General features: G+C 44.9%; 1 protein-coding gene across 2 annotated transcripts in view; it reads left to right on the top strand.

Moving 5' to 3' along the window:
• SVEP1 (sushi, von Willebrand factor type A, EGF and pentraxin domain containing 1) overlaps nt 1-23,284 on the top strand; it is a 138,233-nt gene that overhangs the window by 93,452 nt on the left and 21,497 nt on the right. Inside the window, exons 35-46 of one of the 2 annotated variants that reach the window (XR_014506257.1) lie at nt 1,058-1,249; nt 3,156-3,323; nt 6,293-6,965; nt 7,658-10,452; nt 12,384-12,609; nt 15,491-15,614; nt 18,312-18,375; nt 18,937-19,110; nt 19,737-19,913; nt 20,163-20,336; nt 22,003-22,179; nt 22,941-23,111. Coding sequence is in view for 1 of the 2 variants with exons in the window: in XM_083419154.1 (XP_083275280.1) it covers nt 1,058-1,249; nt 3,156-3,323; nt 6,293-6,965; nt 7,658-10,452; nt 12,384-12,609; nt 15,459-15,614; nt 18,312-18,375; nt 18,937-19,110; nt 19,737-19,913; nt 20,163-20,336; nt 22,003-22,179; nt 22,941-23,111 (5,147 nt within the window). In the remaining variant the exon portion in view is untranslated. Of the gene's footprint in view, nt 1-1,057; nt 1,250-3,155; nt 3,324-6,292; nt 6,966-7,657; nt 10,453-12,383; nt 12,610-15,458; nt 15,615-18,311; nt 18,376-18,936; nt 19,111-19,736; nt 19,914-20,162; nt 20,337-22,002; nt 22,180-22,940; nt 23,112-23,284 lie in introns of both variants that reach the window. The other variant, XM_083419154.1, reaches the window with a different exon arrangement.

Below are 23,284 nucleotides of genomic sequence, written 5' to 3' on the forward strand. Positions count from 1 at the left end.
TGGGGTGAGCTCCCATTGCTCGGTCCCTGCTCCTGCCAACTAGCAGTTCAAAAGCATGTCAAAGTGCAAGTAGATAAATAGGTACCACTGCGGCGGGAAGGTAAACAGAGTTTCCGTGTGCTGCTCTGGTTTCCATCACGGTGTTCCATTGCTCCAGAAGCGGTTTAGTCCTGCTGGCCACATGACCCGGAAAGCTGTCTGTGGACAAACGCCAGCTCCCTCGGCCTGAAAGCGAGATGAGCGCCACAACCCCATAGTTGCCTTGGACTGGACTCAACCGTCCAGGGGTCTTTTACCTTTTTACCTTAGTTACAGACTACTGAACTCGATACAGTATTCTCTCTCCCCAAAAGAAGAACTCCTTCTATCCGTGGAAGACTTTTGATCCAAGAATCTCACTGGCGGATGTGATGTTTTTTAATTTGCTGGTCCCCTGCCCCCCCCCCCAACACCACCTCATACTTTTCTGAAGATTGCCCCAATCCTATGGAGCGGATTCCCAAAGAATGCAAGTGACTGCCAGAGAAGCTGGCCAAAGTTGGCTCCTCCACTCTTCCGCCAGTGAGAGCATCCAAAGAAGAAGAAGAAGAAGAAGAAGAAGAAGAAGAAGAAGAAGAAGAAGAAGAGTTTGGATTTGATATCCCGCTTTAGAACTACCCTACGGAGTCTCAAATCGGCTAACATTCTCCTTTCCCTTCCTCCCCCACAACAAACACTCTGTGAGGCGAGTGGGGCTGAGAGACTTCAAAGAAGTGTGACTGGCCCAAGGTCACCCAGCAGCTGCATGTGGTGGAGTGGAGAAGTGAACCCGGTTCCCCAGATTACGAGTTCATTGCTCTTAACCACTACACCACACTGGCTTTGAGCAGTAGTTGTAACCACAGTGCAGCAAGAATTGAACTTATTGAGCATCTGCTGAAGGCTTAGGGACCATTTGATTCCACCCATAGTTTTTCAGTAGGAAAAAAAAAACTTAGACTGTTGGATCTAACAGAGATGCAAGGAAAGTGCAATGCTCTTCTACCTATTTTTAACTTGCTTTCTTGTATCAATACAGGTGCAATAAAGGATACAGTCTAGTAGGCAATGAGGAATCGATGTGCCTTGCAAGTGGCACATGGAATCGTTCTTCCGTATTTTGTGAATTAGTGAAGTGTCCCCTCCCAAAGGAAATAAGCAATGGAAAATATCTAATGAGTGGCGTGACATACCTTTCTAATGTATCGTACACCTGTGACACAGGTTACAGGTAATCAAGAAACCAAGATGCACTTAGCATTTTATGTGCATTTTTAATTATTTTTTTTTAATGTAGAAATGAAGGAGTGCTTTGAATGGAGCATATGCAAAATTATTCATCTGGCTTTTTCTTTAATCTTCTAATATCTGCACATGTAAATTGGTGGTGCTCATGGAAAAGTCATGCAGAATTAGTCATCTTCCTAACACCCAGCTCATTCTTCTGAGCACCAGTCTTTAAGCAAGCATGTTTAAAAAGCTTCATTAGGCAAAATCTGCAAATTATCCTATGATCAAAAGGTTCATATTTACAACTTGACACCCACTAAAGACTTTATTGCTTCATAATTAATATTTCATATATATATATATATATATATATATATAAGCTTGTTGAAAACTCTGAAACACTAGAATTCAGAGTTAAATATGGTGGCTGACAGCAGTTTGGATGTTATAGTGATTTCTGTCGGGATCTCCGCTTGGCCAAGCTGATAAAGCTCATTTTCTTCCCCCGAGTCCTTCGGTTACTCTCCCCCTGACGTGTTTAACCACCTGAGCCTTTGATAAGGCTCCAAGGCGCATTCCCCCATTCAGCAGAGAATCAAAGCAGCAGAAATGATGAGATTTATGGCTACATGCTATGCTTTATTACTAAGCTTCGCAGAGAGCAAAGAAAAATACATCCTCTCCCTGTGAGAGCAGAGAGAAACTGCAACAAAGGAACAAAGGAAACAGGAAACCAGTAATGTCACATCCGTCTCTAGTCTCCCGTGAGACTTCCAATAGCCTGGACTGTCTCTGGAATGTAAACAGAGCCTTGTGACTCTAAGCAGCTGCTCAGTGGCAAACAGAAACTAACAATTTGAAGAGAACAGAAAATTTGTATTTGAGCTGAAATATCTATTTTGAGCTTTAAAAAGTCATTCCTCTTGGCATTATAGGTTTAGATATTCCTAAAAATGTAAGAAAAGTTTTTTTATATGCCACCACTGCTGCGAGGGAACTCATAGCAATGTATTGGAAGAATGATAAAATCCCCATTAGATCAGAATGGTTATTGAAACTGACAGAATATGCGGAGTCAGCCTATCTTTCTAAAAGAATTAGAGATAAACCAGGGCAAAAGTTCATTTTAGAATGGGATCATTTCAAGAGACACTTAAAAAATAGTTGCTGCAATCTGAATATGGTAATAGCTTTTGAGTAAACACTATAATATGTATTAAGGGGGGAAAGATATAGAAACACTAAATACTGTGTTATGAAACAACTAAACAAAATCATGCAATATGTTTATTAAAGGAAAGAAATATGGAAGGGATGGGAAGTCAGATGTTCGTGAAGAAAATTTTTGCTGGAAAATGTATATACTTTTTGTGGTGATTGGTGTTTTTTTAAGGATTGGTAATGATGATTATGAGTTTACATTGTACAGATATAATTACGAACAACAAAGCATAAAAAAGGGGGGGGGAATACTTATTTGGACTGTGGCTGCAGAATGCAGAATTTGTTACCCGTATTTTTTGCTCTATAAGACGCACCAGACCAAAAGACGCACCTAGTTTTTGGAGGAGGAAAACAAGAAAAAAAATATTCTGAATCTCAGAAGCCAGAACAGCAAGAGGGATCGCTGCGCAGTGAAAGCAGCAATCCCTCTTGCTGTTCTGGCTTCTGGGATAGCTGCGCAGCCTGCATTCACTCCATAAGATGCACACATATTTCCCCATACTTTTTAGGATGGAAAAAGTGAGTCTTATAGAGCAAAAAATATTTACAGCTTTTACTTTAACCATGTGCTCTCGAATAGATGGTTGATTAAAGTTCAACATGTTCAAGGAAAGACATGGTAAGGGACGCTTGTGCTTTCATGCGCACCTCTCACAATTTCCCCATTTCCGTTGGTTTCGTAGCCTGCAAGGACCTTCCGTACTCGTGTGCGGAGATTCGGGCGGCTGGAGCAGCCTCCCTCCAGAGTGCAAAACAGTTTCTTGTGGTCTCCCTCCTGTTATAAAAGATGCCGCGGTTACTGGGAACAACTACACTTTCGGAAGCACCGTCACTTATACGTGTAAGGAAGGGTATGTAAAGGAGCTCAATCAGATCAGAACTCTTAAACGTTGTCGTACTGCGAAGCAGAGAACCTGCGACCCTCCCGTCATGCTGGACTCCAGCTCACAACAGCCCCAGCCATACTCTTGGCCAGTGGCGCAGGATAATGGGAGCTATAGTCCAGCAGCATCTGCAGAGCCACAGTGTGTCTTTAAAGTGTGGTGATTATTGTAGATCTCATTGCAGAATCCATGCTCCTGTGTCAGATAACTGAAAGGTAATATATAGCAGTAATGGAGAGCCTCAGGCCCAGGGAGTGCAGAGAATGTGGCCCTCTAGACCTCCCTATCTGGCCCTCAGAATTCTTTGCAGGCCGCACCCCTCATGGGGTGCTTTGTAGGGCTGGGAGATACCTGGTTTTCAGCATTGTGATGCATAGCGGCTAAATACCACAATATGCTGATATATCACGTTGTCTGGCTCTGGAATGTATCTCAACTGCTTGCATTTCTTAGCACAGAAAGTATTGATCTGATGTGTAGCGATCTTTCCTATTCTCATTAATTCAAGGGGGTTCTGGAAGCTTCTGTGTGTGAAAGAAACAAGCAGAAGGTTCATGATGTTTGGGTTATTCTTTCAGAGAAGCTGAGTACAGCTGACTTAAACTGGTTCTCTTATCTCTTTCACTCAAGGTCATGCTGACTTTAAAAGTAAGGCCAGAAGGAGATTGGATTTCACTTTCTCTTTCTATCTCTTTTCCTTCTGGTGTGGTGCTCTGTACATAGTATGCTTAGTGTTAAGGTTTAGACTTATTATAAGTTATTGTAAGTTTAGGTTAAGTCTGCTGTGACTGGATTTCTTATGGACAAAGCCAATCCTGAATGTATTGGATTTGTGACCATTATGCTCATTTGCCTTCAGTAGCAGTAAAGCTCTGCTGGATGAAATTAATAATAATAATAATAATAATAATAATAATAATAATAATAATAATAATTTATTTATACCCCTCCCTTCCCGGTTCAGGGCGCCTAACAACAAATTTAAAACACTTAATTGTAAAAGCAGCATAAAATACAGTATAAAAACATGAATGACAATAAAAATCAATTTAGGGGAAATAAGCATTAGATAATCCCCAGGGCTAGCTGGCTGAATTAGATAATCCCCCAGGGCTAGCTGGCTACTTGGGCCAGGGAGGAGACATGGGGAGAATTAGCTGTGGGGTCTCAGAGCCTCTGGTCTCCTTTTGGGGGATCCTGCAACGTGTTTAAGTTGTTACTCTGCTAACTATACATTGGAATCTACTCTGGATCAATACTGAGTAGAATTTCAATGACACGTCCTCCCCACCTTAGGGGAGGAAGGACTGCAGCCAAGGGATATCACAGAGGTATATCGCCCATCCCTGCAAAGCCCCATGAGCTTTGGCTCACGTGAGCCAGAGGGGGAATCAAGGCTTCTTTCAACTGTTCAGCTTAGCCGGGGGGGGGGGGGTAGGGGGTTTCCTCAAAGGTGCAGGCAGGCAAGCAGATGGAGCCCGAGAAGAGGCTCGCCTGGAATGTTTTCAGGCTCTGCCTGCCTGCCTGCCTGCCTGCACCCTTGCTGATCTGCAGGCAAATTGCGATGGCAAATACATTGCAGATCCCCAGCCATCGCAATGTATTGCCAGCTCAATTTGTCTGAAACCAGTATTGTGAACTGAACGCCGTTTATCAATATATCGCACAGCTCCAAAGCTTTGCACCCCAAATGTGCTTGCCTGGCTGAGAAGTGTCCTTCAACTCTGATGCTTGTCTGGATAGAGAGGGAAGTGTGAGAGTGTGTAGAAAATTGCCTACTGTGCAAAGGGAAGATTTATATTCATTGCGCTGTCCACCTCAGCCTCTGCCCCCGTAACACTGGCAAGTGGTTCCTGGATGCCTGCCCAGAAGGGAATGTTTGAAAAAGATTATCCACCTTTTGGTCTCGAAGATGTGCTAGCTCAATGGGACCTTTTGTTCAAAGCTCCCTAGATGATTTGTTTTAGAGCTAACTACTTGATGGGGGGGGCAAAAGATTGCACCCATCCGTAGGAGGAGCCCCAGCACCACCAGTGAATTGCATCCAAGAAAATATATCTAGGAAAGAAATAATCGTAGGCATGCCAAAACACTTTCATAGCTGTGACTTGTTTTTATCTGCGGCTCCAAAGTTAAACACCTTTAAGGCCCAGCAATTTAAAATAACTCTCCTGTTGAAATCAGTGGAATTTGACAGTGATTTACTCCTCCACTAGAATAGAATCATAGAGTTGGAAGAGACCCCAAGGGCCATCGAGTCCAACCCCCTGCCAAGCAGGAAACACCATCAGAGCACTCCTGACATATGGTTGTCAAGCCTCTGCTTAAAGACCTCCAAAGAAGGAGACTCCACCACACTCCTTGGCAGCAAAGTCCACTGTCGGACAGCTCTTACTGTCAGGAAGTTCTTCCTAATGGAATCTTCTTTCTTGAAGTTTGGATCCATTGCTCCGTGTCCGCTTCTCTAGAGCAGCAGAAAACAACCTTTCTCCCTCCAACCTTTCTCCACTTGTTTCCATGCTTTACAGAAAAGGTATATTCTAATTCATTTTAATCATTTATACCCATTCTTTCTGAGAATAAAACTTTCCCATGGCAACTTAACCCACCCCCCAAAAAAGTAAGTACATTTCAAAACTTTTACAGTGGTACCTCGGTTCTCCATTCCGGGAGTCTGTTCAACTCCCGAGACCATTCGAAAACCAAGGCGCGGCTTCCGAATGGCTGCAGGAGCTTCCTGCACCCAAGCGGAAGCCGCGTCAGACTTTCGGCTACCGAAAAATGTTCACAAACCGGAACACTTACTTCTGGGTTTGCAGCATTCAGGAGCCGATTTGTTTGGGAGCCAGGCCGTTCAAGAACCAAGGTACCGCTGTATGACATTAGAAGTCCATTCTATTATGAGTCTAATGTTGCTTTTCCTTTCCATTCCACAGCTACACATTAATTGGCACGGAAACTGTGGAATGCTTGGCGAGTGGCAAATGGGACCTGAATCACCAGCAATGTGTGGCCGTTTCATGTGATGAGCCTCCGCCTGTGGAACATGCCTCTCCAGAAAGCGGCCATCGTCTCTTCGGCGACATAGCGATCTACTACTGCACTGATGGGTACAGTTTAGCTGGCAATGCCCAGTTGCTGTGCAATGCCCAGGGAAAGTGGGTGCCACCGGATGACAAAGACGTTCCGGAATGTATCGCCGACTTCTGCGAGAGACCGCTGCCTGCGCCTTACAGCATCTTGGAATCGTCAAACAAGGCCAAATTTGCAGCCGGGTCCGTTGTGAGCTTCAAGTGCACAGAGGGCTTTGTCTTAAACACGTCCGCTAAGATTGAATGTGTTCGGGGAGGGCAATGGAGCCCTTCTCCGTTGACCATCCAGTGCATTCCTGTTCGCTGCGGAGAACCAGCAGGCATTAAAAACGGTTATGCAATCGGCACAAATTACAGTTTTGGGGCCATTGTGGCTTACAGCTGCACTAAAGGGTATTATATCAAAGGAGAGAAGAAGAGGACATGCGAGGCAACCGGAACATGGAGCGCTGCTATGCCCACCTGTCACCCGGTGTCCTGTGGAGAACCTCCCAAACTTGCAAATGGAGTTATTGAGGTACTGCTAAGGCCTTGAGCATAGACAGCATTAGCAGCTGGAAGGTTCAGTAGTTTAAAAGTCCAGGCCAATGAACTTGGAAAAAATAATTAAAAGCAGGGTTTTTGTTTAAGGTAGTTAGGGAAATGCATTAGTCTCTGAATCAGACTTCTAAAAATCAGATATGTGCAACTTAATCCGGTAAGTGAAGTGCTTTTAAACAGGACACTAAGAAAACCAGAAAACATTTCGCTGGCTGAGTTTTCTGGTATTTTTTTCTTCTTTCTGTACAGATGGTGGGCAGATTTGTAGGGATAGCCAAAAGATGTATCTGATATCACTTTTTCCCATTCATCATCCATAAAAATGCTGAAAGAGGTACCAAAACCTGTTCAGGTGTACAGGCTCATTTATTTCACCTTGAGTTTGAGTTTTGTTGATAATGATGTCTTTCAACGTTAAATTTTTGGAGTTTTTGTTTCATCCGGTCCTATGAAACTGGTTGCACAGCTAATGCACCACCTCAGTTGCACAGAGAAAGACTGGAATGTGTGACAATCTTTAACTCTTTAAGTGGGGGGGGGGAGTGGGAATGGTGCCAGTTGTTCTTGGAATCAGAGCCTTAACATTTATGAACTGTCAGAAGTCAGTGTTTATCTGCTAGGTGTGTGACGTTTTATAAGCCCTAAAGTTTGTTCTGGTCTGTTTTACAGGTTGCAACAGGACGTTCCTTTGGGAGCGAAGTGAGATTTCGGTGCAATGCTGGCTATCAACTGAATGGAAGCGCAACATTCACTTGCCAAGCTAACCGCCAGTGGCAGAGTGAAGCCCTTCCTTCCTGCACCCTTGTCACTTGTGCAAAACCACCTTCTCTCCAGCATGGCTTCAGCAAGGGAGAAAGTTTTGAAGTGGGAGCAAAAGTCAGGTTCTTCTGCGACGAAGGCTATGAGCTGATCGGAGATGCCTCCTGGACTTGTCAGAACTCTGGGGTGTGGAACCGAAAACAAAACCCCAAATGCGTCCCGGCAAAGTGCTCCGAGCCACCACTAATTGAGAATCAGCTGGTCATGAAGGAGATGGCTGGCCAAGTAGGCGTGGTCCACTTTTCATGCAAAGAGGGCTTTGCTTTGCACGGTGCCTCCGTATTGAAATGTTTGACGTCACAACAGTGGAACGATTCTTTCCCTGTCTGCCAAGCCGTACTGTGCCCTCGGCCGCCTTATATCCCCTTTTCGGACTCCGTGGTGTCTTCCCTTCATTTTGGCAGCACCGTGAGCTACACGTGCATGGATGGGTTTTTGCTGAAAGGTGTTTCGACCATCAGCTGCCAAGCCGATGGTACATGGAGCGCCCCGCTGCCGGAATGCATTCCGGTGGAGTGCCCACAGCCGGCGGAAGTTCAGAACGGCATTGTAGATGTCCAAGGCCTTACCTACCTCAGCACTGCCCTGTATAATTGCAAACCGGGCTTTGAGCTAGTGGGGAACATGACCATACTTTGCGGGGAGGATGGCCACTGGCTTGGAAGGAAGCCAACTTGCAAGCCCATTGAGTGTTCCAAGCCCAGGGAGATTCAGAATGGCCGATATTCGTACGTTGACCTGCACTACAGGCAGACAGTTACCTATTCGTGTGACAGAGGATTCCAGCTCGAAGGGGAAAGTGTCCTGAGCTGCCTGGAGACAAGGGAGTGGGATGCAGAAATTCCCTCTTGCAGAGCTATCAACTGCGATCCTCCGCAGCCCATTGAGAACGGCTTTGTCGAAGGTGCAGATTACAGCTATGGCGCTATGGTGATATACAGCTGTATGCCAGGATTTCAGCTCTCAGGTCTTGCCATGCAGACTTGTGAAGAGTCTGGTTGGTCTAGTGTTAGCCCAGTATGCCTGCCGACCGATTGTGGCCTTCCTCCCCACATAGATTTCGGGGGGTATATAACAATTAGCAGCAATGAAAAGCTTTTTGACCATGGAGGAGGGTTTGAAGAGGGGTTCCCTACTGCCAGCCCACCTTTTTACTCCCTAATACTTGATAACCAGAAAGACATGCAAAGTTATTCAAAGGCCATTAACACGCTGCCGTTGTCAGGGTACTTATATGGGACTATGGTGTTGTATAGCTGCTACCCTGGCTACGAACTCTTAGGGAATTCCATGCTGGCTTGCCAAGAGGACGGCATGTGGAACGGCAGTGCCCCTGTCTGCATCTCCAGCCGGTGCGAATTGCTGCCGCACCCAGAAAACGGCTTCGCGAATTTTACAGAGAACACGCTTGGTAGTTCAGTGAAGTATACCTGCAAACCAGGGTATAAGCTGATTGGCTCAGAAACGAGGCTTTGTATGCCCAATGGGCAGTGGAGTGGCGAAGCCCCGACTTGCAAAGTGGCATCATGCACGGGGCTTAGCAGGCCCATGAATGGCACAATAAGAGGGGAAGGTCGCACTTACGGGAGCGTGGTCCACTATGAGTGCGACCCTGGGTTCCAGTTAAATGGTCCAGGTAAGAGAACGTGCCAGGCCGATCAGAATTGGGATGGGGATGAGCCGATCTGCCTTCCCATTTCCTGCGGCCAAATCCCTAATCTAGAGAACGGCCAAGTGCTAGGAGTGGAATATACGTTCCAAAAACATATCGAGTACAGCTGCAAAGAAGGTTTCGTCCTGGAAGGGGACCAGAGGAGAGTCTGCCTTGCAGACGGACGATGGAGTGGAAGATCTCCGCTTTGCAGGATGATCCAATGCGCCGAACCACCAGCGCTTCATCACGGGCAGACTAGTGGGTGGGAATTTGGCTTCGGGAAGAGAATTGAGCATCGCTGTGACGAAGGGTATGTATTGCGCGGTGCATCCATACGTATCTGTCAGGCTGACGGTAACTGGGATAGAGAAGCTCCTTTCTGTGAGTCTGTCAGCTGTGGGCCTCCTGAAGACATCTCTCACGGCTTTCTGAACGGCTCGGTCTTCACTTATGGGAAATATATAAAGTACATCTGCTTTCCTGGCTATGAGTTACAGGGGAACCCAGTGAGGCAGTGTATGTCTAATGGGATGTGGAATGGAACAGCCCCCTCTTGCGTGCCTTGCGAATGCCCTGTGCCCATGATTCAGAACGGGGCAGTTGTAGGCAACCATTTCAGCTGTGGTGAGAGAGTAGCGTTTCAGTGCCTGGAAGGTTTCAAGCTGCTAGGACCCACAGAAATCACGTGCGAAGCTGCCGGCAGATGGAGTTCTGGCTTTCCGCACTGCGGGCAGATCTCGTGCGGCCCCCCGCCAACGATCCCCAATGCATTCATCAACGGGAGCAGCTCTGTAGACCAGAACGCCATCGTTTATAATTGCGAACTGGGCTATGTGATGCAAGGGAGATCGGAAATGACGTGCACAGAAACAGGCGCCTGGAGCCAGCCGTATCCAAGTTGCACCTTACTGACTTGCGGACCACCACCTTCTGTCCTTCACGCAGTTGCCGTTGGAGAGTCGCAAGCCTATGGGAGCAAAGTCCAGTACAGGTAAGAAGAGTTCATATGCCAAAGAGTATTAGGCCTGGGCGATACCTGGTTTCCAGCATCACAACATACCAATAAATCATGATGTCTGCAATAAGGAGGGAACTATGGAGAGTCACTGGTTGGCTTCATGGTTTTTCCGACATCGTGGTTTTTGCACCTGCTCTTTTGTTTCACTGCCTCTTGCAAGAGGCAGGGGAGAGCTGAACCGGCAGAGTTAAGAGGGACTACAGAAATAGAGAGAAGCCTTGGCTGGCTTCACTGTTTTCCCCACAATAATTATTTTTGCATAGCACACAAATATGTTGCCAGGTCAAAAATTATGAAACTGATATCAATATGGACTTCCAACAATATGGACTTCCAACTGGCTTTGGATGATATATCAATATACAGTGGTACCTTGGTTTACAAACTTAATGTGTTCCGGAAGTCTGTTCTTAAACCAAAGCATTCTTAAACCAAGGTGTGCTTTCCCATAGCAGCAGGGGACTCAATTTACAAATGGAACACACTCAACAGGAAGTGGAACATGTTCTGCTTCTAAGGCAAAGTTCACAAACCAAAACACCTACTTCTGGGTTTGCAGCGTTCTTAATCCAAGTTGTTCATAAACTAAGCTGTTCTTAAACCAAGGTACCACTGTATTTACCAGCCCTAGTCTGCCTTAGAATGACTAGCATCACACACATACATACATAACTTGAGGTTGCCATTCCTATTTGCTCTGCCTACCTGCTAGCCCTGCTTCCCCCATACCTAGCCAATCTCGCTTTATACCTGACCCAAACCCTCCTCTGTTTACACCTCACCCATCCCCTCACAGCTCACTCCAACCTCCCATTCCACTCCCAACCAACCTTAAGCTCCTCCCCATCACAGCTCAGCACACCTTTTAATGGGTTTTAACACCACTATTTAATGGAGATGAGGAGGCACTTCAAAGAACGGCTTGCAAACTGCTCTCTGAAGCACCTCTCCATCTCCTTAAACCCTGCTCAGGTTGTTTTATGGCAAGCTTCCTTTCTCCCCTTACAAGATGTAGGACCCAGACATCCCCAACAGATGCTTGTTTTGTGTTTGCATTGTAAATGTATTTCACAAAGAACAAACGGTATTGGGGAAAGGAGGTGGCAGTTGGGAGTTGGTTGGTCATTCTGTTAGTTGATTATTTGAGAAGGTGGCTTCATGCAGGTACTGTCTGGAGAAGTTTGTGAAGGTGGGCAAGCTATGGATTAATAACTTGTGCACTGCTATGAAGGAGCTTTGAAAACAAAAACGGATTAAACCCTCTCTTGGGCTCAAGGAGGGACGCGGGTGGCGCTGTGGGTGCCTCAGTGCCTAGGGCTTGCCGATCGCATGGTCGGCGGTTCGAATCCCCTCGGCGGGGTAAGCTCCCGTCTTTCGGTCCCAGCTCCTGCCCACCTAGCAGTTCGAAAGCACCCCTAAGTGCAAGTAGATAAATAGGTACCACTTTATAGCGGGAAGGTAAACGGCGTTTCCGTGTGCTGCGCTGGTGCTGGCTCGCCAGAGCAGCTTCGTCACGATGGCCACGTGACCTGGAAGTGTCTCCGGACAGCGCTGGCCCCTGGCCTCTTAAGTGAGATGGGCGCACAACCCTAGAGTCGGACACGACTGGCCCGTACGGGCAGGGGTACCTTTACTATGAAGGAGCTTTGAAAACAGAAACGGATTAAACCCTCTCTTGGGCTCAAGGGAGTGAAATGCATTGTGTTCATTAATAGGTATGCGAATAATATTTGTTGTTCAGCTGTTGCCAACCTGACAAGTAAATCTTTATCTTCAAGTCGTGTGTAAGGAGTCTTATTTTATCACAGACAGCTAACATATGTACCTTAGGATTTCCTTCAGCAGTTCAGAGCATGCAATATGTACCTATTGCTGGTGACCCCACTGTGACTTACATGTTGCAGATGCCTGGAGGGTTATGTGATGGAGACAGAAATGGATACCTGTACCTGTCAGGAAGATGGGCACTGGTCCCCTAATAGTATTTCCTGTTGCCCCAGAAAATGCTCCCTGCCAACAAATACAACCAATGTAATTATTTCTGGTGATGAGTTCACTGTGAACCAGAGCATTACCTTATCATGCCAAGAAGGCTATCTTCTGAATGGAGCAAACACTTCCACATGCCAGGTAAAGGTTTATCTCACTTTTGCTCTGTTTTAATCCTTGTCTTAATAGTCATATATCTGTGCCTACTGAACTCATTCCTGAAGAGCAAAATAATAATAATGTTATGGTAATACACCATGCTCTTATTCTGCTAATTGAAAACCAAACTGCATTGCTGTTTTAAAAAATATTGATCTGAAAATAATCCTCCCTCATAACCTTTTTATAACAGCACCGTTCCAGACTGGGAGCACAATCCTATGCATGCCTACTCGGAAGTAAGTCCCAGTGCAATGAATGGGACTTATTCCCAGGGAAGTGTGTATATTAGGATTGCACCCTTAGTGTTAAATTTAGAGGAAGTTAATTCTGTTATTTGAAAGGCAGGGCATTCCATGCCACCTCAATAAAACTTAACATATGAGAATTGTGGCAAATTACCCTCCTTAGAGAAGCGTGGACCTGCTCCTATTAGGTATTGGAGTTTTATCCTTTTGTTTTTCTAGATACATTTTTATTAATATAGTTCCTGGAAACTGTTAAACGACTTGACTAGCAAGCAATGGTTGCATCGTTGTAATTTGCCATGGAACTATAACTACAAAATTTGGAATATTTAGAATAAAAAATGCTATTTAGCAATTTGGAATAAATTCATTCTGCTAAATAATGGCTGCTCAACACTCCCAAAACTAACCTACCTATTCCAGGCCCTCCCAATCTGGATCCCCTCAACCCAACTTCGCAGTTGGCAGAGAAAAATACATTCTTTCATCTTCTCACATAAAAAACCAAGAATAAGCCCCAAATACCTGCACCTCCCCACCTCAGAAGGAGGATGGGGAATCCCCAACATAGAAGCATATTACAATGCCAACCAAATACGCCATATAATCCCATATATACTAGAAGATGAGACAAAACAATGGGTACACCTAGAGAGGGAAACAATTAAAAATACCTGCACCACAACATACCCACTCCTCCCAAACAAACTAAAGAAAATTCCCACAACACTTAACAGATACACACAGACCATGCTCAAAGCATGGAAAACACAAATAGGCAAACTATCCCCAACCCCATCCCCACTAATCCCCCTGGCGCACCACCCATTATTCCACCATGCAGCACAAAACCTCCAGATAAAAACCTGGCAAACCAAAGGCTTATATCGCCTAATAGACTTTTATAAAAATAACAAACCTTTGTCAACACAAGAAATACAAGACAAACTAGAAGACACCCAAATGCCCTGGTTAACACAACACCAACTGCATGCCCTCTTAAACAACCCAACAGTAAAATCAGCAGCAACTAGGCCCCTGACAACCTTCGAAAACCTCCTCCTGACAACAAAGGGAAACGGTAAAGGGACGGTATCCGCAATATACAAAATACTACTCCAAAACCCCGCAAATCCCCTAGATGCAATCAAAAAACAATGGGAGAATGACATAGGCTATGAGATTAACCCCACTCAATGGACCAGAATGTGGTCTAAACCCCCCTTTAAATCCATATCAACGAAAAGAAAAGAACTCACACTGAAACTCACCTACAGGTGGTACCTAACACCAAGGAAACTAGCGCTAATACACCCAGGAACCTCACCAAAATGCTGGAGAGGGTGCATCTCCACAGGCACATACCTCCACATGTGGTGGGAGTGTCCCAAAATCCAACTATTCTGGACAACAGCCATACAAGAAATATGTAAAATAACTAAGCAAGTAATAGACATCACCCCAGAATTGGCCCTACTAAACATTTTCCAAGACAACAATGCCCATTTACACCACAAAGAACTCATAACCCACCTACTCTCAGCAGCCAGAAGCATCATAGCCAGACACTGGAGAGACCTGTCAGGAGTAAGTATGGACCAATGGTACCAAATAGTATGGGAAACAGCCCTACTAGAAAAATTAACCAATAAACTGAAACTGACACGGGGACAAACAGAAGAAGACGCCTTCACCCCGGTATGGCTCCCCTTTATCACATACACAGCCCAACAGGACAATGACAATAATCCACCAACAGCATACAAATCAATATGGCTAACCTGATCCAAAACACCCACCCACCTCACTCACATACGAAAACAAAGATCACCACAGCCAATCACAAGCAAACAATCACACCCTAGGCCAACCCCAACCTCTCTCACCACCAAAGGAACACAAGCGAACAACACAAACAACGCTGACCCCAAACTCTACATACATTAAACATAATAGAAACACCGCCACCCGACCCCACCCCCTTCCATTTCCCCTCTCTCCACCCCACTCTTTCTTTTTTCTTTTCCTCTCCCCCTAATGCCTCAACAAATGAAATGGATTTGTAAAAATGTTACATGAAAAAACAACAACGAGGCATTACACTTACTTCTGTAAAACAAGAAAACCCTTAATAAAAAAGAAGGGAAAAAAACAAAACAAAACAAAAACATTTCTTGGTCCAAATAATGCTTTCTGCATGAATAAACACTTCTCTGCTAATCGTCAGAACTTTTGCTTACGACTTTTCTCAATTCCAAAAAGTGCAAGTTGCAATCCAGAAAAACACAGGATGTGCCATACCCCTGACACCATTCTAAAAAGCCCATCATCCCTGACTGCTGGTCCTACTACCTAGGGATGATGGGAGTTGTAGTTCAAAAACAGCTAGACACCCAAGTTTGGGAAACCCTGGTCTAGGTAATAGTGAATGTCCCAGTTCTTCAGTCCAGTCATTTCTTAAACTCTGCATATCAAACTTATTTGTTGCTGTGCTGTTTACACTTTATATATCTTGTGAAAAAGAAATGTGTTGCTTCTGTGTTGCTTAGCAAGCCATGGAGATACTTTCCCCCCTCTTTTTAGAATAACGGTAACTGGATGCCATTATTTTCAAGCGAGATCTGTGCTCCTGTTTCCTGTGGAAAGCCTGAGGCTCCAGAACATGGAATAGTGATTGGCAACAGATACAGTTACAAAGACATGGTTCTTTATCAATGCAGTTCTGGTTATGAGTTGGAAGTAAGTCCATTCAATCTTTTCTTCATTCTGTTGGTTAGCATGTTGCCCAGTAGATGGCATGCTAGGTTAAAATCAATGTGTCCTTTTATTGGGAAAAGCTGCTTACAACCATCATTTGCACTTGAGAATAAAATACAGGTGTGCTACATTGCTTATGATGTGTATCTTATTTGCCACTCATTAAACCACGGGAATTGGCAAAGCCATTCTCAAAAGAATTAAGTCACAAAACTATACGTCCAATGCACCTTTCAAACTGGTACACCAGAAAGTGGATCCAAGTTGGGATGATTGCTTGTGAAGCTTTAGTTGTAGGTCTGCATCTGTTAAAACAGGAACTGTAGCTGGATCTCCATGTGCAACACAATGAGGAGCAAATAAACTGGTAGTTCAGAGATGAGAAAGCTGTGGCACTTCAAATTGCAGGCAGCAAATTGTATTTTTGACTCCCTTGCTGTACAAAAACAAAACGAACCTGAAAGTAGGAAAGTAGCACACCAGGAAGAAGGCTGGGTAAGAATTTTTCAGCCTCTATATTTGTTGTTCATAATAATAACACATGGGTAGGCAAACTAAGGCCCAGGGGCCGGATCCAGCCCAATTGCCTTCTAAATCCAGCCCGTGGATGCTCCGGGTATCAGCATGTTTTTACATAAGTAGAATGAGTCCTTTTATTTAAAATGAATCCCTGGGTGATTTGTGGGGCATGCCTGGTGTTTTTATGTAATCAGAATGTGTGCTTTTATTTAAAATGCATCTCTGGGTTATTTGTGGGGCATAGAAATTCGTTCATTCCCCCCCCAAAAAAAAAAATAGTCCGGCCCCCCACAAGGTCTGAGGGACAGTGGACTGGCCCCCTGCTGAAAAAGTTTGCTGACCCCTGTAATAACACAATACCTTAGGAGGGGAGAGTACTTGTTTAATTATTATTTAAAATGTTTGTATGCTGCCCTTGTGTAAGCAAATTCCCAAATATTTCACAATAACATTAAAATGGTTAAAACACAGTGGAACTCAGTGGCCAAAGATGAACATAATAGTATCAAGAAGGAAAACGAGAGAAAGCACTTTTTAAAAATCAGATCAGTTTTAATGACGCAAGTAGGACCTGCAACAAAATGTGGCTCTGCAAAGTGTTCCCGTTCATGACTTTAGCCAGCCAAAAAAACCTCCCCAGATACTCCATTTCCTTTTCCTCCTCCACCTCACGGTACTCACTTGGCATTCCATGTCAGAGGCTGGTCTGGATAAGAAGACTGGGGAATGCAGTCGCAGGAAAAGCAGCTCCAGGAGACAGGCAGACACAGAAGCTGCTCAGTTGAGAGAGGAGCTACCCAGCTATGAGATAGTAGCTAAGCAACCAGAAGGGAGGGAGCAGCTGGGCGATACATCAATCAAGAGTGGGGGAGAACCCCATCCCTCTGCCTGAACTTGGAGGTCCGAGTGTGTCAGAGAACAAAGAAGACATGGGGGGGGGACTTCCCATTGGAGCGCTTCTTGCTGCAGAAGTGGGGAGGAGTCAGAGCAGGCAACTCATATCCTTGTGGAGGGTGGCCTGTTTGTGCTTGTAACAGAATGCTGTAATAAAAAGACTATAAATCTACCAAATGCTCATTAATTCTTATCGGTGAGCCACCAGAAGGGATATGGGAACTCCCGTACTTGACATTTCATGACCATTGCTTAATCTTCATTGAGCTTTGTCTGGGGTACCACTCCTCTTCAGTTCCCATTGATTGGTTGTGTGGGATGGGGTTTATCTGGATCCCATCCCGTTAAATTTTTAAAAAAATTTTTTTTAATGTATAATATTTTATTAAGAGTTTCACATAGGAAAAAAAGAAGAAAAATACAAAAAGAAAAACAAATAAAAACAATTCCATTTTCATAGTATTTCTTACATTTGCTTATTTCCCAGACTTCCCCACACCTCCCCTCTCTGTATTCCAATTCAAAAATTTAATCAGCAAATCCCTTCCCTCTGTCTTATCTTTATCTTAATATATTATACCTTTAATTCTTCATCTTTTTAACCTTCGAATTTTCCGTACTCCTTAGCCACATTATTACTAATAACCTTTTAACCTCCATCCGATGTCATTCTAATATTCACTAATTTTATAATATTTCTGTAAGTAGTCTTTAAATTTCTTCCAATCTTCCTCCACCGTCTCTTCTCCCTGGTCTCTGATTCTGCCAGTCATTTTTGCCAGTTCCATATAGTCCATCACCTTCATCTGCCATTCTTCCAAAGTGGGTAATTCTTGTGTCTTCCAATACTTTGCGATAAGTATTCTTGCTGCTGTTGTGGCCCATCCCGTCAAATATTTTATTCAAGTTGCCAACCCAGCTCTCCCTCACGGACTTATGAGAGAACGCTTTCATAGTTCTTCGATAATGCTTTTCTACTTCCGTTATTCCTTGGGTTGTACCCAGTGGTTGTGCATGCAGGAGGTAGCTTGTGCAATCAGTTTTATCCTTTTCCCTCCTCCTCCTCTCAGCTCCAGAGGTTGGGCCCCTCCAGAACTGTGTGGGCTTTGTTATACAGGGCTTCAGTTGGGGAGGAGACTCTGCTAGAATTAGCTGGTGAACCTTGCCCAAAGATCTGCTGGTCTAAGATTCCTCTGTCCAATATCAGATTTCCTGTGAGAATAGGATATTTTGTGCTCTTTTCTGAATTATTCTTTTACCCGATAGGGTGATGCAGAGCGTATTTGTGGAGCGGATAAACTCTGGAGTGGAGCAACACCAGTCTGCAGAAGTAAGCTATGCATTAATTTTATTATATGTCAAGCTTAATTTGAACATGGCTTTCCCCTCCCCCGCCCCCAAGGTGCAATATTGGAATATGTCATGTTGCTTTTGCCAGTGTAACTCAGTTCCTTTCAGATTTCATTTGACATGCATCTGGCCCTTACTTTGAATGCGGAGTCTGTTTGGGTCCGATGCAGAGATTCTGAGATGCTTTCCCCCCCCCCCCAACCTTTTCCTAGTAATTAATCATCTGCAAACTCATCTATACCAGCAAAGTAAACAAAGTTAAGTACAGTCATACCTTGGATCCTGAATGCCTTGCGAGTCGAAAGTTTTGGATCCTGAACACCGCAAACCTGAAAGTGAGTGTTCTGGTTTGCAAACGTTCTTTGGAACCCGGCCGTCTGATGCGGCTTCCGCAGGTTCCTGCAGCCAATTGGAAGCCGCGCCTTGGTTTCCAAACATTTTGGAAGTTGAACAGACTTCCGGAAGAGATTCCGTTCAGCTTCTGAGGTACCATTGTGTGTGCACGCTTTACTGAAAAGATCACCTGTGTGTTTTCATTCAGAGATATCCTGTGGGCCCCCTGAACCAATAGATAATGGATCCATTATCGGCAAAGATTTTGTGCTTGGAGATGAAGTTCTCTACAATTGCGATCAGGGATTTGAGCTACAGGGGCCAGCTCGAAGGATTTGCCATGTTAACAAGAAGTGGAGCCCCTCAGCCCCTACGTGTGTGAGTAAGTAAATATCAGTGTCAGTTGACAAAAGTTCGCCAAGTGAGAGGTATACCACATTAGGTAAATTTCAGTAGAAACACGAATCTTCTCCCTCCTGTAGTTACCACAGGCAAAGCTATCTTGGTGGTCATGTAACAAGGGAGAGGAAAGAATGGGTGTCTTAGTTTCCCCCCAGAATTGTTTTATTAGTCCTCTGTCACAAGAGACCAGGGCCCTGCGGACTTGACTTCTTTCCGCAGGGCCTGCAAGACAGAGCTGTTCCACCAGGCCTTTGGCCAGGGCACAGCCTGACTCCCTCCCTCAGCAATCTTCGCGGAGCTCTGGCCCAATGGTTGCCAGTGGCTTGAATTAATTAATTTTACAATGAATGGTTTTAGAGTGTTGTTTGTGCTGTACTTTTGTACTGTTTTATTGTTGTTAGCCGCCCTGAGCCCGGCTTCGTCTGGGGAGGGCGGGATATAAATAAAATTTATTATTATTATTATTATTATTATTATTATTATTATTATTCCATACCATACCATACCATGCTAAGCCAAGCCAAGGTTTTGCTTACCATATCGTTCAAGCCCTGGCTCACGATTAAGCTCTTTCTCCACTGACCACAAGCTTCTTTTCTCTTGCAGGCATAAGATGTGAACCACCTCCAAGAGTGGAAAATGCATTGCCTGTAGTCGTAGAGAAAACATACTACAGAAGCAACATATCCTTTGTGTGCAATTTTGGATATCACTTGCTTGGACCCGAAAACATCACCTGCTTGGCCAATGGAACCTGGAGTAAACCCTTTCCGTCCTGCAAAGGTGATTTTTTGGTTGTGTTTTGCATTTGTGAGTGCTAGTTTTCTTGTGGCTGGGGACACTGGAGATCTGTTTATACACCGTCCTCTTATTCCAAACGAGTGAGAGGTCCAGATTGTCTTCACAGAAATCCACATCTTCAGAGGGGTGTTAAGGAGCCCTGATAGACACTCGTTGCTCTTCTGATGCTTCTCTTGTTAAAACGATTCGCTGCAAAGAAACAATTGTCCTAATTCACTTACCGTTGTTTAGAAACCAGATGTGAAGATCCGGAATTCATTGAGAATGGGAATGCTCTCTATGAAAACAACACAGTTGGCAGCAGGGCTGCGTATTATTGCAACCGAGGGTACAGCTTAGAAGGGGAGCCCATTGCAGAGTGCACAGAAGCAGGAACGTGGAGCCATCCTATACCTCAGTGCAGACGTATGTTCAATTCTCAATAATGGAAACTAGCTTTACTTTGTATCATGCAAAAGTTGTGAAGTCTGAAAGTACTTCTAATGTGGAGTATGTCTTTTTGCCTTTGGTGAAGTTTATCAATGTTTGCTCACCATAAATAACTAGCTATGTTCTACATTCTCTTTAAAGAAATCAACCACATTAAAAGGGATGTGGGTGGCGCTGTGGTCTAAACCACTGAGCCTCTTGGGCTTCCTGATCAGCAGGTCGGTGGTTTGAATCCCCGCGACGGAGCGAGCTCCCGTTGCTCTGTCCCAGCTCCTGCCAACCTAGCAGTTCAAAAGCACACCAGTGCAAGTAGATAAATAGGTACCATTGTGATGAGAAGGTAAATGGCGTTTCTGTGCGCTCTGGTTTCCATCACAGTGTCCCGTTGTACCAGAAGTGGTTTAGTCCTGCTGGGCACATGACCAAGAAAGCTGTCTGCAGACAAACACCGGCTCCCTCGGCCTGAAGCAAGATGAGCCCCGCAATCCCGTAGTCGCCTTTGACTGGACTTAACAATCCAGGGGTCCTTTACCTTAGCTTCTATTTACCACATTAAAAACTACATATTTGAATTTAGGTACAGATGTTCAGGCTAGGCACTGTATCATGTAGTCTAAACTACATCTAATCCCCTGCATTTTATGGCTCTGATGTTCCTGATCATTGTGGGATACCCTTTCCACAACCATCATTCCATTCTCCTTAGAAAAGGTTGGACTTCAGAGCACAGCAAAGGTGTTTTGAGCCAGCCAGGCATGTGGTCTGAGCCACACGATAATTGTGAGAGATCCATGAGGAGGATATTTATTACCCACGTTTTGCCACAATGTCCCAGGGGCTGTTCACAACAATGCAAAATACAAGACTGAAAACAGTTTAAAACAAATTGCAATCACAACTAGGGTGTTTTTAAATAGATCTGACCGCGCACTAGTAAAATGTGACTTCCAGACTGTGAGGATGGTGGCAGAGTAACCAGACGTGTTAAATTTGACTCCTACATTTTTCGCTTTTATCGCTTTCATTTCTATCTCTGTTTGGTGACTTCCATGCCACCATTGGCAGAGAGGGCAAGATCCATTTCTTGTTGACATAGTTATATGGATGAGTAAAAGGTAAAGGTAAAGGGACCCCTGACCATTAGGTCCAGCTGCAGACGACTCTGGGGCTGCAGTGCTCATCTCGCTTTATTGGCCGAGGGAGCCGGCGTACAGCTTCCGGGTCATGTGGCCAGCATGTCTAAGCTGCTTCTGGCGAACCAGAGCAGCGCACGGAAACGCCGTTTACCTTCCCACCAGAGCGGTACCTATTTATCTACTTGCACTTTGACGTGCTTTCGAACTGCTAGGTTGGCAGGAGCAGGGACCGAGCAACAGGAGCTCACCCCATCACAGGATTTGAACTGCCAACCTTCTGATCGGCAAGCCCTAGGCTCTGTGGTTTAACCCACAGCGCCACACTATTAAACATACACTTAAAATAATGGACAGAATGCCTAAATGAACAGGTTACAGTTTTTGTTGTGGACTAAATACTGTATAAATAAGCCTCTTTTTTTTTAGTGGTAGCGTAATTTAACTAAGTAAGGATATGTCAGGTTCGTTTACTATCTGCATTTCCCCTCTCTTCCTACTGTTAACAGCAAATCCGTGCCCTGTGCCGTTCATAATCCCAGAAAATGCCCTCCTATCGGAGACAACTTTTTATGTCGGGCAAAAGGTATTTATCAAATGCCGAGAGGGCTATCAGCTTCGAGGGCCATCTGTCATAACCTGTAATTCTGATGAGGCATGGACTCCGACTAGAGCTAAATGTGAAAGTAAGTAATATAATAATAATGAAAAGTGACTTTTGTTTTTATTGAGAATAGCTTTCAGCATTAAGCTCCTCTCTCCAGTGAAGCTAGAACACAAAACCAAGTCAACAAAGAGATTTTATAGGCCGGTCTGCATTAATTGACATTCAGGTAAAAGTGCTGATCAATTGGTGTCAGTCTGAGAGAGTTGGACATGCCTTGAAATCATGCCTAGTCTTCTGCCTGTGAAAGCTGAGATTCACAGTTTAGGTATTATGTAAATGTAATGGGGGGACAGGGGCGTAGTGTGGGGGTCAGGGGGGCCATGGCCCCAGGCGCAAGATTTTGAGGGGGTACAACAAGGCACCACCATGTAAGCACCCCCCTCACAGCTCTGTGCTGTGTCTGGGGGCCCCCACTTGACCCCGCCCCCAGAGAATGCAAATGGAGGGAGGACCGGGTGCTTTGAAGGCCCAATGATCTCCTTGGCTGTTGGGGCTTCAAAGTGCCAGCTAATTGACAAGTGGACAGCCCCACCCACATTTCAGATTTGGCCAGTAGCTGGGAGGGACCATATGGGAAGGTATAAGGAGCCCCAGCCTGCCAACCAAATCCATATGTACCTGGAAGTTAGGCATCCTTGCATATCCATAAATGCTGAAGTCAAATGTGATATTCAGACTAATTCCCACCCCCCACCCCAAGCTCCCTGAATAGTCTTTTCAGAGTCAAATCGTGATGTGCTTTACCATTTAAATCACAGTTTCGTTCTTGTGTCTGTTTAGAGATATCTTGTGGACCACCGGCTCACGTAGCAAATGCTTTGGTTCGGGGAACGTTTTATCAGTACGGAGATGTGGTGACATATTCGTGCTACAGTGGGTACATGCTGGAAGGCTCCTTACGAAGCGTTTGTTTAGAGAATGCAACCTGGACAACACCACCAGCCTGCAGAGGTAAATAGGCCTTTGCCATAACAGCTGTGCCAGAGGCTCATCCTGCCACATTCCCTAGCAATTGTATGATAAAGGTAAAGGTACCCCTGCCAGTCTTGACAGACTCTAGGGTTGTGCGCCCATCTCACTTAAGAGCGCTGTCCGGAGACACTTCCGAGTCACGTGGCCAGCGT

The sequence above is a fragment of the Podarcis tiliguerta genome (assembly GCF_965153285.1).
Source record: "Podarcis tiliguerta genome assembly, chromosome: 17".
NCBI lineage: Eukaryota > Metazoa > Chordata > Lepidosauria > Squamata > Lacertidae > Podarcis > Podarcis tiliguerta.